The 17,232-nt window shown below is 38.4% G+C and overlaps 1 protein-coding gene across 1 annotated transcript; it reads left to right on the forward strand.

Moving 5' to 3' along the window:
- The first annotated feature begins 11,779 nt into the window (after positions 1-11,779).
- On the forward strand, positions 11,780-16,402 carry LOC110884733 (G-type lectin S-receptor-like serine/threonine-protein kinase At4g03230). Its single transcript, XM_022132446.2, has 8 exons — positions 11,780-12,250; positions 13,065-13,994; positions 14,474-14,632; positions 14,743-14,933; positions 15,008-15,218; positions 15,310-15,547; positions 15,641-15,791; positions 15,871-16,402. Exons 1-8 carry the CDS (start codon positions 11,893-11,895, stop codon positions 16,180-16,182), a joined length of 2,550 nt encoding a protein of 849 aa, XP_021988138.1. The 5' UTR covers positions 11,780-11,892; the 3' UTR covers positions 16,183-16,402.
- Positions 16,403-17,232: the final 830 nt, after the last annotated feature.

Here is a 17,232-nt window from a genome sequence, read left to right on the forward strand (position 1 = left end):
TTTATTGTTGACGCTTTTAATCACTCTCATACGAATTTGATCATAACTTTCTCGTTTTAAAACGGAACTTTGCGAAATTTATATCGTATATTCTAGTGAGCGTATTTTACTGTTACAAAGCCTCGGGTTCGTCAAAGGGTCAATCAGAGGTATAAATTAAACATGTTGACACAATTAACCCCTGTAGCTTGTAATTTCTCACTTTCTCCCGCATTTCGCTCCGTACGATGCATGATTCATTCGTTTGAAGGTACGAGCATCATTTAGGGTTACTATACAGTATATGTACCCCTCGTTGACATTTTTAACCCTCAAATTTACATACTTTCAAGGTTTGTCAACTTTAGTCCTTTATTTAGTATTTCATACCACGTGTAAACTCATGACACGTGTCAACACATTATTGGACACAAAATTTCGAGGTGTTACATCCTCACCCCCTTAAAATAAATCTCGACCCGAGATTTACTGACACAAATAAGGGTATTTTTCTTTCATCGTGGATTCAACCTCCCACGTGAATTCGGGACCTCTACGGGCATCCCATTTGACCTTAACAATAGGTATGTGCTTCCTTCGAAGCTTCTTTACCCGTCGATCTTCAATCGAAAAAGGTTTTTCCACAAATTTTAAGCTCTCATCTATATGCACATCTGTATGTGGTATTACCAGTGATTCATCAGCGAAGCACTTCTTTAGATTGCAGATGTGGAACACATTGTGAATTCCATTGAGCTCCTCTGGTAAGTTTAACTTATAGGCAACTGACCCGACACGTTCGATAACCTCGAAGGGTCCTATGTATCTCGGGCTTAGCTTGCCTTTCTTACCGAAACGCATCACCCCCTTCCAGGGTGATACTTTAAGCAACACTTTTTCACCTACTTCGAAGTGAAAATCTTTACGCTTTGGATCTGCGTAACTCTTCTGCCTATCTTGGGCAGCCTTGAGACGGTCTCGAATCTGGACAATATTGTCCGTCGTTTCAAAGACTATCTCTGGTCCTGATAATTGGACATCTCCAACTTCCGCCCAACAAATAGGCGATCTACACTTTCTACCGTATAATGCCTCGAAGGGCGCAGCCTTAATGCTGGTATGGTAGCTATTGTTGTAGGAGAATTCGATTAGTGGTAGGTTCTTATCCCAACTACCACCCAAATCGATCCCACATGCACGTAGCATGTCTTCCAACGTCTGAATAGTGCGCTCACTCTGACCGTCTGTCTAAGGATGGTAAGTCGTACTAAAATTCAAACGTGTGTCCAAAGATTGCTGGAAACTTTTCCAGAAATGTGACGTGTATCTAGTATCTCTGTCAGAGATAATAGACACAGGTATGCCATGTAAGGCTACAATCTTATCAACGTATAACTGGGCTAACATGTCGGAGCTGTAAGTCTCCTTGATGGGTAGGAAATGTGCTGACTTAGTCAGTCTATCAACTATAACCCATATTGTATCATTTCCTTTCCTCGTCTTGGGTAACTTGGTAATAAAATCCATAGTTACACATTCCCACTTCCATTCTGGAAGTTCAGGCTGTTGTAGCAAGCCTGACGGCTTTTGATGCTCAGCTTTGACTTGCGCACAAGTCAAGCATTTGGCTACATAAGCGGCTACAGACTTTTTCAAGCCTATCCACCAATAATTTGCCTTTAGATCCTGATACATCTTATCAGCTCCCGGGTGAACAGAATATTTGGAACTATGGGCTTCCTGGAGGATAACATCTCGTAGTCCTCCATAAATTGGAACCCATATTCGTCCATTTAATCGTAAAATTCCGTCCTTGCTAAGAGTTAACTGCTCCTCAGTTACTCCTAGCTTTTCTTTAGGATAGTTAGCTTCCAACACAGCTTCCCTCTGTGCAGCTAACAACCTTTCAATCAAATTATTGTTCACTTCAATGCTCTTGGCATTGATTTGGATGGGTTTCACCCTTTCCTTACGACTCAAGGCATCAGCGACTACATTCGCCTTGCCAGGATGATATCTGATTTCACAATCATAATCATTTAAAGTCTCCATCCAACGGCGCTGCCTCATGTTTAATTCCTTCTGATTAAACAGATGTTGAAGGCTCTTATGATCAGAATAGATCACAAACTTGATACCATACAGATAATGCCTCCACAATTTTAGTGTGAACACAACGGCACCCAACTCCAAGTCATGGGTGGTGTAATTCTTTTCATGCACCTTTAACTGTCTTGAAGCATAGGCAATAACCTTGCCTTTCTGCATAAGTACGCATCCCATGCCAGTGTGTGATGCGTCGCAGTAAACTACGAACTCTTCGGTACCTTCAGGCAATGTTAGTACAGGAGCGTTGCTCAACTTTTGCTTCAGAATATCAAAGGACTCTTGCTGCTTAGGGCCCCAAACGAACTTTACCTTCTTCTTGGTCAAGGAAGTTAAGGGCGCAGCAATCCTTGAAAAATTTTCAATGAAACGCCGGTAATATCCTGCCAATCCCAGGAAGCTATGAATCTCCGTAGGCGTCTTTGGCTCTTGCCAGTTCATAACAACTTCAACTTTAGCGGGATCCATTTGGATACCACGCTCACTCACCACATGTCCAAGAAATTGGACTTCACGAAGCCAAAATTCACACTTGGAGAATTTGGCATAGAGTTTCTCATGATGCAGCAGTTTGAGAATACAGCGAAGGTGTTTCTCATGGTCAGCTCGGTTCTTCGAGTAGATAAGAATATCGTCGATGAAAACGATGACGAATTTGTCTAAGTACGGCTTGCAAACGCGGTTCATGAGATCCATGAATGCAGCCGGTGCATTAGTGAGCCCAAAAGGCATCACTAGGAACTCATAATGACCATAACGAGTCCTAAATGCGGTTTTATGTACGTCTTCATTTTTGACTTTCAGTTGATGGTAGCCTGACCTCAAGTCAATCTTCGAGAAATAACTTGCCCCTTGTAACTGATCGAACAATTCGTCGATCCTCGGCAAAGGATACCTATTCTTTATCGTGACTTTGTTAAGCTCGCGATAAACGATGCACAGACGCATCGATCCGTCCTTCTTCTTGACAAACAGGACTGGCGCTCCCCAAGGAGACGAACTAGGTTTGATGAAACCTTTAGCTAGCAGTTCATCCATTGGGTCCTCAACTCCTTCATTTCGGTTGGTGCTAACCTGTAAGGTGCTCTAGCAACTGGTGCTGCTCCAGGGATGATATCAATCCTGAATTCCACTTGCCTATCTGGTGGCAAACCAGGTAGATCTTCCGGGAAAACTTCTGGATATTCCGAAATGACGGGGATGTCTTCTATCTTCGGTTTTGGCTCTTCAATAATCACTTGTGCCATGTAGATAACACAACCCTTTTTTAAACACTTTGAAGCTTTGAGCATAGTCACTTGCTCAGGCAGTCCATATTAGGTATCTCCCCGAATGGTAAGCGATTCACCAGACGGAGTCTTTATCACCACTTGCTTTCTGTTGCAGACGATTTGGGCCTGGTTGTGAGATAACTAGTCCATACCCAATACTATGTCAAAACCGGCTAATTTAAAGGGAAGTAGAGATAGAGGAAAAGAGTGGTTCTTAATGGATATCACACATCCATCTAACACAGTGGAGACGGTTTCTATGGTGCCATCTGCTAGCTCTACCTCATAGTTCACATTTAAGGTTTTGACAGGCATATTCAACAATTTGCAAAATTTATGATCTACGAAAGACTTATCAGTGCCTGAATCAAAAAGTACTCTTGCAAAGACATCATTTACAAGGAAAGTACCTGTGATCACGGTATCGTCTAGAATCGCTTCTTTGGCATTCAATCGAAAGACTCTAGCATTTGTCTTCTTGACCTCTTCAGGTTTCTTGGCATACTTAGGGCAGTTGGTTTTGATATGCCCTTTCTCATTGCAGTTGTAGCATGTGGCATCTTTTATCTTCTTGCACTCTATCGACTTGTGCTCTTTAGACTTGCATATCCCACATGCAGGTGCTCCTGAATTAGAATTGGATTCAAGTCTGCATTTTCCAAAGTGGCGTCTCTGGCAATTCGTGCACTTTGGTTTTTCCTCTGTTTGCTGACTGTTCCTTCCAGACCCAAACTTCTTAGAATCAGTGTTTCCCTTGCGCTTCTTCTCTGACCCTCATGAGTTATCATCCTCACGCTTCCTCTTACTTTCTTCAGATTTCTTTAGCGATCTCAACCTGACCGCATCTAAAGTAAGGGATAAGGAGAGATCAGCTGTTGACCTAAACGTAGCAGGTCTTGAAGCCTTAACACTGGCCTTGATTTCTGGGGCTAAACCCCCAATGAAACGAGCAATTCGCTTGGGCTCTGGTGTTACTAGGTAAGGAACCAGTCTGGACAGGGTATTGAAACTGGTGAGGTAAGCTTGACAATCTAAGTTTGTCATCACCAATGACAAGAAGTCAGATTCAATTCTTTCGACTTCATGTTGAGGGCAGTAGTTCTCCATAATGAGAGTAACAAACTGCTCCCATGTCATGTTGTAGAGCGGGATCTTCCCAGAAGCTTGAATGAGAGACCTCCACCATGCCAGTGCCTCTCCTTTGAACGATTGGGATACATACTTTACTACATCCCTTTCAGCACAACCGCTGATGTCCACCACCGTGTCCATTTCATCCAACCAGGTCATACAATCTACTGCTCCCTTTTCCCCAGTGAAATCTCGGGGTTTACAGGAAACAAAGTACTTATAGGTACAAGACTTGGTACGTGGTTCATTATCGAACACTGGCTTCTTGGATGGGACACTGTGTTCATTTGATGAATGACGATCGTCATCCTTCTTTGGTCCTTCATTTTTAGAGGACGGCTTGTTATGAGGCTCTGAATAAGTTTTAGGGACATATTTAGAGCGGGGTACAGATGAGGCTCGACTATGCGTCTCACTATACTCCTTAAGTGGTTCTTCTACAGCTTTAGATACAGCTGTGTTAATCAGTGAACGAAGCTCTCCTTTGGTTATATTAACCCTATCATTATCATCGTGGTTTTCCAAAGGATGACTGTTTATCTCGTCAGAGTCAGCCATGTAGTCTTCGCTGCTACAAAAAGAAGATAATGACAAAGTTTTATTTAGGAGTTTATTATGGAATTGTCTTTTATGGCAATTCATTAACCATGGTAACATAGACCATATCTGGTTAATTCGTTACTCACATTATTCTAGGATTTGAATATAACTTATCCTAATTACAAACAATATTGTTAGTGGCATAAAAGGCTAGTCACGAGGACGTTTTTATAATATTAGCCGGGATTACAGAGAATCAAGGCATGAAGGTTTGAATCGTAGTCCTTTTACCTTTTCTGACAGGGAGTCATAGACTACAACTGCCTTTTGTCTAATATGACAATAAATATGGCCCGTAGGCACTACACCACTAATGGATGTTTAATAAGTTTGGCCCGTAGGCACTACATCACTAATGGATGTTTAATAAGTTTGGCCCGTAGGCACTACATCACTAATGGATGTTTAATAAGTTTGGCCCGTAGGCGCTACATCACTAATGGATGTTTAATAATTGATCATCTTTATTGACGATTTAACCCATGATTTACAAATCATTAATTGGGCTTTGGAATCCTTAAAAGGATTCTTATATAAGAATGACGCGTGCGATTTTAACGAATCACATCTGCCAAGACGTTAACATGTTTACAGAGGTCAACTGGGAAATCTGAATCTTTTAATCAGGTCTTACCATCTTGGCCGGGTCTTATAATGACACCTGGCTAGGTTTCACTCTTAAGATTCTTTATTTAATAATTAACGTAGAACAATCCTTAATTGGAATGTTAACGAGGATCTGAATCTAGTTATGGAACTACCATCTTGGCCCTGCTTTAAATGACACATGAGCTAGGTCTTGTCCTTTTTAGATTTTGCCATCTTATTATAATGGTAGATCTTATATAATAGAGGAATGATATCTTAACATAATCGTTCCTTTTTAAAAATTTTAAAACAAGTATATGGTTGCCCTAAACGGGACTTCTTAAGAACATGACTTGCCCATGCAAGGACTAATCAGAAAAATAACAAAGAAGTAATGAAACGAAATGGAATTCGTCCTATGTTCTTGTCTAGAATCAAAATGTGCAATTGCGTAACTGAGATTAAACACAAAGGCTAGTGTTTAATTCACTTAGTGTTGGCTCTGATACCAACCTGTCACACCCCGATTTCCACGTGTCTCACCGGTGGGCCCGGTGGGGGATTACCGTGACGTGGTTGGCAACATAATAGTCAAACAACACAATTATATGAATGCACAGCGGAAGCAAAAGGTAAAATATATTACAATCCGAATATAAGTAATATCCAGTATTACAACGGAGAGTAAAAAGATCCACAGGCAGATCGATAATAAAACAGAAACAATAGTTCAACAGACTTTGACATCTAGAGCTTGCGAGACTTGAGTAACGATGTCTGGAGTAGCCAGCCTATTACGTCTAGCACCTGCACTTAACCTTTTTGGAAAATACGTCAGTTTACACTGGTAAATACAACTCAACTGACTCGTTTTGAAAAGAGTTTGTAAATTGATTTGAATGCACTTCGGCAAAACTATCTTTATAACTTGGGACAATTATTTATATATAATCTTGTATACAGATTTACTTATTTGCCGTCCATTAGTACCGGTTAGAAGAGCCGGTTTAAGTTATCTGACACGCCACCGGTATAATGCCCACAAGGTAGATTCCTTTAGTGGATTACCAGTTTTTACATAATGCATCTGTCAGGTGTACGCCTACACCCCGTGCATAGGTCGTGGCCATTTCGTAAAATGATGCCAAGGATATCCGGGACATGGTCACTTAACCCCAAGGGCCATACATCAAATAATACAGAACAAAGCGGGTTATGTAAATACATTAATCACAATCCGATTTAAATGACTACATACCCGACCAAGCGGTACTTTTATAGTACCGTATCCCAAGCCCGTATAGGGAAATAAGTTAAGAGTATTTACCTGAGCAAAGTATCAATCAAATACAGCAAATGCAAGTACTTTTACTGGGCTCCTAATCTGGAACGAAGGTTTATAATAACCTATTAAAATCCTAACGGGTCTTTAATTTAGCCTTAGCTTAGACCGGTCAGTTTCAAAGGATAACTATGGTTTAATCGCGTGAAAGGCGAAAACCGGGAATGGAATGTGGTTTGGACCCAACAAGTTTGAAGACTTATTTAATATGGGTAATATAACCACACCCTGGATTTTGAGGTCAAAACAATAAGGTTTGACCCGTGTCGGCTAGTTTATGTAAACTAGTTACATAAGCCGAACCGTGCGCGCAAAAGGCGTAACGGTTAACCGTAAGAGTCCTACACAAGATTCCTAAGTCAATATGCCTTAAAGAGGTTGTGGTATCACTAGGATACCTTCCATAATGACCGTAACGAGTTTAAATCCATTTTATGCCCCGTAGGGGTATTCCGGTCATTTTAAAGATTTATAAAGAGGTTTCTGAGTTCTACAGGAAATCTAAGTTTCCCGAACAGTTTATAAAGTCCAAAATACTTTATTTATTATTTAAAATCTGTAGTAACTAGAATCGGGTCAAAAGACCTTGTAGAACTCAAGTTACGTCCGAAAAGGGTATATTCGGTATTTACCGAACCGTTGCCATAACCTCAGGTTATGAGCATGTTAAAAATAATTAAAAATCTTTAAAAATCTCAAAATATTATTTTACGGTGTGTAAAAGGTTTGGTGTCGAAATCTGGGTTTAGATAGGCGTTATGCTAATTGCGCTATTTAATTACAAAAGTTTCCGTAATTTGCGCTATTTAGCATAACTCCTATTATGGACCTCGGATTGACCTGAAATTTTAGGGACATGCTTAGAAATCAGTAACTAAGGTTATGGTCCTTTCACATGTCCGAAATTCTCGTTTTAAATTAAAAAGGGCGTTACGGTCAACTTTTAAGCATTTAACGGAAATGTGTAAAAGACTCGGACAAACAACGAACCGGTCACAGAGGGTTATACCATCATGTAACCTGGTCCTAAGAGAGTCCTAAGGCATATCTAAATCATACTTTAACGGGTCAGAACTGAAGTCAAAGCAAAAGTCAAAGTTTTGCGACTTTCGGCTCCGAACCGGGTCAAAACAGTAAATGGTCGGATCAAACAAGCTTAGACTAGTTAATATACTTATTATCATGTTTTATGAGTGTCAAAACAGGTTACACGCCATCTACATTACTGATTATGCATAATATCGCAAAATAGCATTCTGTTGACTTTTTCTATGCAAGTTTGACGCGACATTCGGACTAGTTAGAGTGGGAATCAGAGGGTGCCCTTTTAGGGGTTTAAAGCCCACATGATTACCAACTTTTAACTATCATCGATTCGACAAACCACAGGACCATTTGTGATTTATCGCTAAGTCAACCGTCAGTTACGACGGTGTGACTTCTAAGCTAAACTAAGTGATAACTCAAATAAGAAAGGAGTAGAACACTTACTGAAGTCCTATGCAAGAAATGTGAAGACTTGAGCCTGCTTGGGAGCTCTAAGAATGACCAGAAGTGCACTTGAAGATGTGAGGAAACATGTTGCAACTTCATGGCCTTTTCTAGTGGATTTCTCACCATAAGAAGTTGACACACAACTCTACCATTGACCACAACTCATCAACATGTGTCCCTAATGCTTAGGGATTGTTTAGGGGTCACTTGGAAGGTTTTAAATGCATTTCATGACGTTTAGAAGGCTGAACAGGCAAGTTTAAACATTTTTCTACATCTGTGACTGTCACGCGGCCCGCATTAAGATTAGGCAACATGGACGCGGGCCGCCTGAATCTTTAAGTCAGAAAACAAATCTGCAGGTGGCGCGCGGCCCGCATTAGATCACTCACATCCTTCACGCGGCCCGCATTAGGCTTGATTTTCAAGATTTTCATATCTTTTGTAATCATTAACCTGACCTTTCGGTTTCGAAGGGGTAACTTTGCGATTTGACCCTCGATTATTTACAATTAAGGGCCTCGTGACTTTTACCCGCATTGTTAAGTCCCCGGTTAGTTTAATTACTATCCGAAAAGCCTTAACTTTTATTGTTGACGCTTTTAACCCCTCTCATACGAATTTGATCATAACTTTCTCGTTTTAAAACGGAACTTTGCGAAATTTATATCGTATATTCTAGTGAGCGTATTTTACTGTTACAAAGCCTCGGGTTCGTCAAAGGGTCAATCAGAGGTATAAATTAAACATGTTGACACAATTAACCCCTGTAGCTTGTAATTTCTCACTTTCTCCCGCATTTCGCTCCGTACGATCCATGATTCATTCGTTTGAAGGTACGAGCATCATTTAGGGTTACTATACAGTATATTTACCCCTCGTTGACATTTTTAACCCTCGAATTTACATACTTTCAAGGTTTGTCAACTTTAGTCCTTTATTTAGTATTTCATACTACGTGTAAACTCATGACACGTGTCAACACATTATTGGACACAAAATTTCGAGGTGTTACAATTCTGAAGATGGAAGAAGAGATACAGAGGCAAATCTTATCTATTGGCATCGCTCTAGACAACGAATGCCATGAAACGCATATGCTTATGAAAGCATTAACCAGCAAATTTGGACCAATCAAAGGAGATGTGAAGCCAGACCCTGCCATGACATCATGGCGTTTTGATGATGAAACAGACAAGGTGACGGTTACATACGACACCGGAGAGCAGGAAGTCTACTGGCTAGAGACCATCATGACAAAGCAGCGACTGGGTTTCATGGAAGAATTGCATAACGCCACTTGTACCAACACAGAAATAGACTCAAAATTGGAGTTAATGCAAGACATGTTCAGGTGGAGGCTTCAGAATCTTCAGGAACAAGAAGCTGATGAAGGTGAATGTGATGACATGGATGAAGATCAAGATGAAGACTCCGAGGAGAAAGAAAATGACACAAATGATGGATTTCTGACGAAGGATTTTAATTTTTTATTTCCTCTTTTTTTTCTTCTATGTAATCTTCTTTTTTTAAGATAATTAAATGATATATTTCTATCTTTATTAGCAAAACGCCAAAATAATACTAAAAATGGTTAATCCTAACAAAACGCCAAAAATAACAAAAATATTTTCCTGCTTAATATTTTATTTACTCCGTTATTGTATTTTGTCATGTTGGTCTGCATAAGGCCATTTAAAAAAAAACGCCAAACTTAGAAGATGGAACGTCTATAACTTATAAAAATGATAAAAGCTGATCAACACAGTAAATACAAAATACAGTAACTGAAAAAACAATTACTTTATTACTATCATTTATTACAATAAAAAGTCCCACCTAAACTACGCGCCAAAAAACTCCTATAAGAGAGGGGTCTATACACAATGAAATTAATCACACTCAGAAAAACACAAAAACGCCATATCCTCTAGAAACCACTCCCTTTAAAACGCCACAGATGTCAAAGCTTTCATTGAAATGGATCCTTTTTCTGAGGGGGTTAACTCAATAATATTTTGCTGGAGGAGATGGACAAATATTCAAGAAAAAGAGACTGATGACAGTGATATGCCATCATGTGAGCTTTGTTCTTGATGATTATAGGCATGGAAGAAAGGGTTCAACCAAAGTATAAAATGCTATTTTAGACTCCATTATTACAAATAGCATCAAGCAAGAGCAAGAGTTGATCTTCAATGACATGCCACCAAACAAGACTATCACACCAAAAAACAGGATGCTACTAAGCAGCTTCTTCTGAAAAAGATGGGGTTTATGAAGGAAAGTTAGCATCTAGATAAAGTATTCAAAAAAGGTTCAAAACGCCAAAAACAAATTCAAGAAGATAGAGGCTGATGACAGTGAAAATTCGGAAGAGAAATTAGATTACCATTTTTTATTATTTTTGTTTTCATTTTATATTTTTGATATCAAGTTATATGTTGATTTGTTATCTAATTCGCTATAAATAAAATACATTATTATATAAAACGCCAAAAACTACAAACACCAAAACGCTAGAATAATGAAAAGTGTGAGAACAGCTGCTGGCAAAACACCTTGAAAAGGGTATTAAACGCCAAAAAATTCACTAAACGCCAAAAAAAAATTAGTCTTATTGTAATCTTATGCAAATATTAGAGACTCGTAGTGAATTATTATACAAAACGCCATAAACGCCAAAAAATTAACCAGAAAACTCTATAACGCCAAAAAATTATATATGTGACACAAAAACAATTAATTCAACGCCAAAAAGTTTAAAAAATACAATTAACGCCAAAAAAAACTTAGATGCCATAAAATATTATACCGCGTTGGGAAAATAAAAGAAGAATGAAAAGACAAAAAAGCCCCTCCGCCCTTCTCTATGCTGCGGGACACGTGTTGAGCCAGGATGCATTCTCACCGTTCTCACACTTTTGAGCATTTTCTGCTGAACCCGTTTCTATAATACACATGTGAATGTAAGAAACATAAAATTTAAGAAATATGAACCTTAAATCTTAAAATTTAGTGATTTAGAGTTTTTCTTTTTGTTATCGCAGTAATTAGTATTCTGTAATAATCCTTATCCTATAATTATAATATAATATAATTTCCGTAATTTTTTTTTTTGGTGGGATATGGTCAAACAATATTGTCTTGAGTGGCTGTAGCTACCTCATATGTAAGATTAATTTTATAATAAGAATCAAAGTATATGGGGACCAGCAATCATTTATTTAGTTAATTAAAAAACAACTCTAACAAAGACGTGAAGACAGCCACTTAACTGTGGACGTTGACGACAAACATGAGACGACTTAAAAGTACACTTACCATCAGAACCAATCTTCGTCAATCAAACAGCTCGAACTTATAGCTGAAATTACTACCATGATTTCAACGACCAACAGCCATATCATCTATTTGTGTACCTTTCTGGCTTTTTGTTATTGCTACTCTTGTTCAGCTAAAGAGAATATCACAACCGGTGAATTCATCAATGACGACAGTCTCAGTTATTTAGAATCTCGGGGGAAGAAGTTTCAAATGGGCTTCTTTTCACCTGGGAATACATCTGAAGTAAGGCGATATGTGGGGATATGGTATACAATGGACCCAAAGACCGCTGTGTGGGTTGCTAATCGTGAGAAACCGCTGCTGGATTCCACCGGAGTTCTTACTGTTAAAGAAGATGGTAACTTTGAGGTGTTAGATAAAGATTCAACTGTTTACTTCTCAACAACCATAGGTACGTAACATGGCCCAATTTAATTGTCTTCTTAAATTTGATGTGAACTATAGCTTAATTATTGACATATGACATCTAGATTTAACTCATTTATATTTATAAGTCTGTCCTTGTGTCATCAATTACTCTAAAATCCGTAGTTTTTTGATAATCTAATATACATGCTGAGTTTGTGAGTTAAGTTAGAACTTTACACTTTCATTTTCATAAACTGTAGGAGCAAAATGTTATTTGAGCTGATAACGTACCATGGTTTTTTTGTTGTATAAAAAAGTTTATTAGTGCAATAATGTATGCGGGCCCAGGTTCATTAATAATGCCATGTACTACTTAAATTTCTCTCCTCTAGTCTTCTCAAAAAGTATAATTTAATAAGAAAAGACGAATTGAATTTCAATAATCTAAACTATAATTGGTTGGCCGATGTTAACCCATTTACACTGGGAATGTGATAATAACACTCCTACCATTTACTTTCGTGGCCCAACTAAGGCAATTACACTCTTGACAAAAAAAAAAAAAAAAACAACTCAATCTCATTTAGAATGTTGTAAAATGATTGGGCGATAAATCAAGAGTTTGATTTATTAAAATCTAATTTTTCATAGAAAAAACTAAAAAAGAGAACAAGGCATATCTTTTCCTCGTAAGCTTTTAATCTCTAGTTTATATTACATGTTCCATTACGCAAAAACTAGCATCAATCCTCAAGAACATATAACGGTTCACAATATGATACAAAGTTTCTGATCTTCCGCCATCACATTTGATGGAAAACTTTACTGATGAATTTTTCCACATCATGGTGCTGCAGAAGGAGCTCCTCTAACCGCTCTAAAGTTATTGGATACTGGAAATGCAGTATTACTAAATGTTGCATCAGGAAGCATATTGTGGCAAAGCTTTGACACTCCAACTGATACATTTCTTCCTGGGATGATAATGAGCACAGATATAACGTTGACATCATGGAAAAGTGTAACCGACCCAGGATCTGGAAGCTTCGAGTTTCAGCCAGATTCAAGTACAGCACGGTATTCTATTTTGAATGGGTCGACAACATTTCTTTGGAAAAGTGGTGGGAAGATGTCAACCGATAGCTTTGATGGCAACCAAATTTTCTCCAAGGCATTCAACTTGCTGTCAAACACCCCTCCACAAAAACGAAATATCATCTTACCTAATGGTACAAGATCTTCCGAAACTTATACGGTAATTGATCCTAATTCAAGGTTAGTAATGGGTCATTCAGGGAAGTTACAATATTTAAGTTGGTCAGGATCAAATAGCCAATGGGTTTTGGAATGGGAGGAACCAAAAGATGCTTGTAGCTTGTATAAGGTGTGCGGGCCATTTGGGATGTGTAAGGAAAATAATGACTCATCATTGTGTAGTTGTATGCCTGGATTTGAACCTATTTCACCTGATGATCATACGCAAGGATGCAGGAGAACTTCTAATATATGTGACAAAAGCACTAAAGACACATTCATAAACATAACTATGATTAGTATGGATGATACAACTCTGCCCATCTATCATTCAAAAAATGAATCAGAATGCATAGAAGAGTGCCTCAAAGACTGCAATTGCCTGGCCTATTCTTATAGTTCTCAAAAAGAGAGAGGGATACAGGACCCAAGTCGTGAGAATCTCGGTTGCTGGTTCTGGGACACAGAACCATATAACCTTAGAGGGAAGGGTAAACATACTATTTCCTTCCGTGTTTCTGAATCTTCAAAAGGTACGTTTTGGCACTTCAACAACTTGTTGCTGATTGCATGTTGAATGTATGTTTTATAGAATCAAAACAGGTGTGCAAAAAATCCATTTGAGGCACAACAAATTGGGCTTAAGCATGCCATCAACAGAACACACAAGTTAATGAGATGAATCTTGTTCTTGACTTTACAGTTTTGGGTTGTATAGTTCTAAATGCAAATTCTGAGACCATTTGCTAGCTGAAATTAAAAGTTTTAGCACGGATTTAAGGTTATAAGCACCACATAAGAGCTTATTTCACTCCTATATAATTAAGCAAGCAGTTTCTTTTAACACACTAGTTTTAATATACATGCCCAGACACATCTAAAGTGTAAAATACTTCTACTACTGAAGTTTCCTCACTAGACCACAACTCTGTAATGTCAATATATGGGTTGTTGATTATAGTTTTTAATATATGTTCTGCAAGAACTGAACCTTCCTCATTTTTGTACCTAGAAACGAGCATCAATACACCGTCAGAGAAACCAAAGGCTGAGAGTAAATCATCATCCCCGAAACGAGTCCTTGCAATTTCTATTGCTAGTTCAGCTCTGGTTCTTTCATTACTTTGCGGCATTGGCTATATTACTTATAAACGATTGGTGATTGGAAGAAGTAAGTCTTTATGGACACTGCAGTTATAAACATTCCCATTCATTGAGTATGCCATTTAACAAAAATAAACACTGCAGTTATAAACATTCTCATTGCAATTTATTGTGCAGACAATAACAGAACTAACAGAGAGTCCCAGTCTCATAATATCAATGAGTTACTTCATCTCGATCACTCTAAAGAAGATGTCAGAGAAGGCCTCGATGTGCCTTACTTTGAACTGGAAAGCATAGTAGATGCTACTAACGACTTCTCAGAGGAAAATCGGCTTGGCCAAGGTGGTTTTGGGCCTGTCTACAAGGTAACAAATAAGTTTTTTTAGGTTATCTTTTTCTGCAAAAGGTAGTAACTAAAGTACTATAACTATTTGATCAGGGTAAGCTTCCTGGAGGTGAAGAAATTGCAGTGAAGAGGTTATCGAGCCTATCTGGACAAGGCTTACTAGAGTTTAAAAATGAGGTTACACTGATTGCTAAACTTCAACACAGAAATCTTGTTAGACTACTAGGATATTGCATCAGGGGGGAAGAAAAAATGCTACTTTATGAGTACTTGCCAAATAGAAGCTTAGATCTATTCATTTTTGGTTAGTATATCTGGAACACATATGCTTAATTATATTTGTAGAAATAGAGGGCACACCATACAAAATTCAAATGTTAATCATCTTTTGCAAGATCAAACACTTTGCGCATCACTGAACTGGGAAATGAGATTCGATATCATTATGGGAATTGCTAGAGGACTTAATTATCTTCATCATGATTCTCGGTTGAGGATTATTCATAGGGATTTGAAGACAAGCAACATTTTGCTAGACGAGGATATGAATCCAAAAATTTCGGATTTTGGTTTGGCCAAGATAGTTAAAGGAAAAGATATTGAAGATATCACCAACAGAGTTGTCGGAACCTTGTAAGTTAGTACTCCCTTTTCTCATACAAGAGCCAAAGTTATCTACGAAACAATCACTTGTTCTCTAACAATATAGTGTGTGTTTCTGATCAGTGGTTACATGTCTCCTGAGTACGCACTTGATGGTGTGTTCTCTATTAAATCTGATGTTTTTAGCTTCGGAGTGGTATTGCTTGAAATCTTATGTGGGAAAAGAAACACTGGATTCTATCAAGCCCAAAAGCGTATAAGTCTTTTGGGGCATGTAAGTTATCTGAGAAATAATTTATAGTTTTTACTACATTGTTTATTTTCTGTTATATGTTTATAAATATATATCTCAGGCCTGGAGCTTATGGATGGAAGACAGACCATTTGAGTTGCTGGATCAAACACTGATGAAATCATGCAATTCAAGTGAGGTATTAAAGTGTATATGTGTCGGACTCATGTGTGTGCAAGGAGACCCTGACGATCGCCCTACCATGACCAATGTGGTTATGATGCTTGGAGGTGATATGGCCACCTTCCCAACTCCAAAAGAACCGGTGGTCATTCCAAGAAGAGACCCTGCTACTTCCTCTTCTTCTAGTTCGTCTAAGCTGGATACGCAAACCAAAAACATGTTGACGAATACAGAGGTAGTCGGACGCTAACCAAGCATTTAGTCCGAATATAGTTTCTCTGATACTTCTCCTTGCAAAATATGTTTTTTGATTATATTTAGTTGATAAGTATGTATATGTTGTATTTGTAAGATGACATCCTACAAATACATTTTGTAAACCTCATCGGATAAATTTGTTATATTTGGAGGGACATATCACCTAAAAACTACAAAAAATAAAAGAAAATTTACAAAATAAGTTCTTTTGATATTGGTGGATCAATGTTTGGAACCACTTGTCTATATCTTTGTCTTATAAAAGTAGTTGTTTTCTTATTTTTAGAGATGGGGTTGCGCTTACCTAAACCACTAAGTATAGGAAACCCACTAAAGAGGTTTCTGTAGGTCCGTTTTTTCTCGGAGGATCGATTACGAAACCAAATCCCTGTTTATCACAAACATAATCACGAATGCGGAATCCCCGTGACGATGCAAACCAAACACAGTATAGCAAATTGTAGGTCCGTGTTTCGGGATCCAATCCGTGATTTTCATGATTATGTTCATAGATGGAAGAAGATAGAGATGATAAACAAACAACTTTGCATTAATTCGGTAGTAAAACATTACAAGTCGGCCCGATTACATGATAACCGAAACTAATACCAAAGAAGTATACATCCAGGGAGAAATCAAGTGGTGATTTCTCCCGGTGAGGACTCAAACCTCCTATCACTCTCTAGCACACACTTGTGCTCTCACTCTTGTGTTTTACAAGACAAGGTGTTGGTATTTATACCAAACATAGGTTGTATGGTCGAAGGATCAAGCTGACTGGTCGATAGATCATCTTTCGACCATCAAGCTTTCGAAAGACACATATACCTCGAAGGATCACATATCCTTCGAGGTCCATCCTTCGATGGATATCTTTCGAGCTCATCGAAGGATATTCATAATCCTTCGATGCCTTATCCTTCGACACCAACAAATACAACCATAATTTGTCAAGCAAATACACACACACGGTCAACCGAACAACCCTCTCGTTTGACCACTTCAAACGAGCGGGTCTATACACGTTCGATAGACCGTTTCA

Source organism: Helianthus annuus, chromosome 10 (assembly GCF_002127325.2).
Source record: "Helianthus annuus cultivar XRQ/B chromosome 10, HanXRQr2.0-SUNRISE, whole genome shotgun sequence".
Classification (NCBI taxonomy): domain Eukaryota; kingdom Viridiplantae; phylum Streptophyta; class Magnoliopsida; order Asterales; family Asteraceae; genus Helianthus; species Helianthus annuus.